This window comes from Plectropomus leopardus, unplaced genomic scaffold (assembly GCF_008729295.1).
Source record: "Plectropomus leopardus isolate mb unplaced genomic scaffold, YSFRI_Pleo_2.0 unplaced_scaffold9068, whole genome shotgun sequence".
Taxonomy (NCBI): domain Eukaryota; kingdom Metazoa; phylum Chordata; class Actinopteri; order Perciformes; family Serranidae; genus Plectropomus; species Plectropomus leopardus.
The window spans coordinates 1-2,578 of record NW_024699983.1 but is presented as its reverse complement, the minus strand read 5'-3'; the positions used below and the strand labels follow the sequence as shown (position 1 = coordinate 2,578).

The following is a 2,578-nucleotide window of genomic DNA, read 5'->3' as shown; positions in this document are numbered from 1 at the left end:
TGGGACACCACGCTGGGGTGAGTTCTTCTGCACATGCCTTTAAGAGCCTTTATTCATCTGCTCCTGTGGAGCTTGAATGTACATGGGTGCCAGTCACGCTGTGTACAGCTTAATATCAACTGTTGTATGTTTCTGTGTCATATTGTTTTTGCTTTATGTGCATATTTGTACACTTGCTGCACAAATTGCCCTCTGGAACAAATAATAAATTTCACTGATTTTTTTTTTTTTTTTTTAAAAAGACACTATAAGAAGTAATTACAAAAACAGGCAAAACAACCAAAGAGGGACACAAAGTGACCACAAAGAGAGTTAAAACCATAAAAGTGGTGATGGGGCCCACTGTCCTATAACTGACCCACATGCAGGCTTTCTCTTAACCCACTGCTTTAAAATATAAACCTTATATTGGGAGCCCTCTAGTGGCATTAGATTATTTCTACAGGGCACTGCAACTGGGTTCAGGCTGATCACAGGTGCCACTGACACTGCACTTTCAAGACACAGCAGCATGCTTTATGTAAATTTGTTCCAGACGGTGCAGATTTAAAATCATCTTAAACTTTAACCTCCAGCAGAGCTCATCACAGAGCAACTGGAGACATTTTGTCGACCATATTCATCTGAGATGTTTGTGCAAGATTTGCACATTTGCAAGAGTTATTTGAACTGAGAAGTTGGCATCACTAAAACATTAGCAGTCAACAGATATTGGTTAATTGATACTGTTTATTAGAAGTTAATGAGACCGATAACCAATATTTTCAATATTTAGCATTTGGATTATAATAAACTTCCACATAAAACTTTGTTTCAATGCCTTTGGCAAATGTTGAATCAAAACCTAAATGTACAGCATCATATACAGCAAGTTCCCAACTTTTTTTGATAAAGTCAAGTGAAAATTTAAAAAAAATAACTAATAAAAAAAGCCCCCCTAAAGTTTTACAACCTAAAAGTTCCTCACATGCTGACACTTTCTTTGAAATTTTTAGTTAATTATAATAGGCAAAATGCCAAATATCAACCACAATAATCAGCCAGGCTGATAATCTGTTGACCCCTACAAAATACATTCAGGAGTTAGACTATATGAGCTATCTAAATTCTAATACACAGAGGAATATTGAACTTTTCTGTAAAAAGACTGTGAAGTCTATTTGTATCTTAAGTGATGTACATTCATTGGCATTTTTGTATTTTAACTTATTACAGCTTAATTTATCCTGATATTATGTGTTGTAATACTGCTTGGGCTGCCACGCCCCACTTATCTAAATAAGATTTTCCTATTTTAAAAAAATAAAAAAATTGGCAGTGATTAGCTTTGCTGAAAGATGCATCTCATCTGCTCCTCTCTTTAGGAAATTTCAGTTTCTATCAATTTTTAATGACTGAATGACTGATTAATGACTTGCAGAGTGTTTTCCAGAACTTCTTTTAGTGTTCCTCAGACATGCACTCACATCTCATCAGACACTTTAAGGACTTTAATCTTATGTATTGTTGGACTTTGCCTAATCAATATTCACTGAAATGGAGTGGACCATCTCTTTAGAACAACGCCAATATCAAAATTTTCATTATTCAAAACTGGTTCATAATTATATAAATATCAAAATCACAGTTAGATAAAATATTTGAATTCTGCTAAATCTTGAAATTTCTAGCAATTATGCAATCATCTTTTTTCTTTTTATTAATGACTATACTTATTCAAAAGGGGAGGTATCTCCATTAACCATTTGTGGCTTCTAACCTCTCCAGCACAATGTTTAAACTTTTTAATTTTATTTTTCTGTTTCTGAACTAAACTAGGTGCACTCTTGCTTGTATTTCCCAAAGTTTCAAATGCAGAATAAAACACATAAATGCATGGGTATATCATTTAATAAGAAAATACAGTTAAATCCGTCTTATTTGTGTTTATGTAAACAACATAATAGCAATTATAGAGACATATTGTCAAAAAAGTCAGGGCTGGAAATTATAAAGTAGAAAAACAATGAACCCGAGCAGTTATTGAGTCTCAGCTCTCTGATGGTGGGGGCGCGGCCCTGCGCACAGCTTTGGCCAGGGCCTGCTGGATGACCGGGTACAGTTTATAACATCCCTCAATGCAGGTCCGAACCCCCGCCGTCAGCGTCTCCTCAGTCATTTCTCCATCCGACTGCAGCCCAGATATCTGGTTCAGGCTGGGGAGGAACGCAACAGTCAGGCGGCCCTGGTTCTCACCGCTGACCGAGCTGCAGCTGTTCTCCTCCATGTAAGAGGGGTCGACCACATAAGAGGCGCCATCCTGCCGTATGGAGCAACCGAGCACCAGATCGTACATTTCAATCCCTGCATCCGCGAGAGCTAGAGAAGCGCACGTGACTGCGTGGGCCAGAACCGAGCCGCTGTTCTCAAGGATCATCACGTTGACCTCGATCTGAGAGCGGGGGTATTTGTGGAGGCACACGGCGGGCTGTAGACTCTCGTGCAGCATCAGGGAAAAGTCCTTGTCCTGGCTCCCCTGAATCCAGGAGCCCCTCTCCGGGCAGGAAAATGGAGCAAAACGCATGTCAGTAGTCAACCT

At 39.0% G+C, this 2,578-nt stretch overlaps 1 protein-coding gene across 1 annotated transcript; it reads right to left on the bottom strand.

The window, feature by feature from the left end:
• Positions 1-1,755: 1,755 nt before the first annotated feature.
• LOC121940588 (exosome complex component MTR3-like) lies at positions 1,756-2,572 on the bottom strand (the record flags this gene model as incomplete). The annotated part of the gene is made up of 1 exon (XM_042483319.1): positions 1,756-2,572. A coding segment is annotated over one exon (543 nt), but the record flags the coding sequence as incomplete, so codon positions are not given.
• Positions 2,573-2,578: the final 6 nt, after the last annotated feature.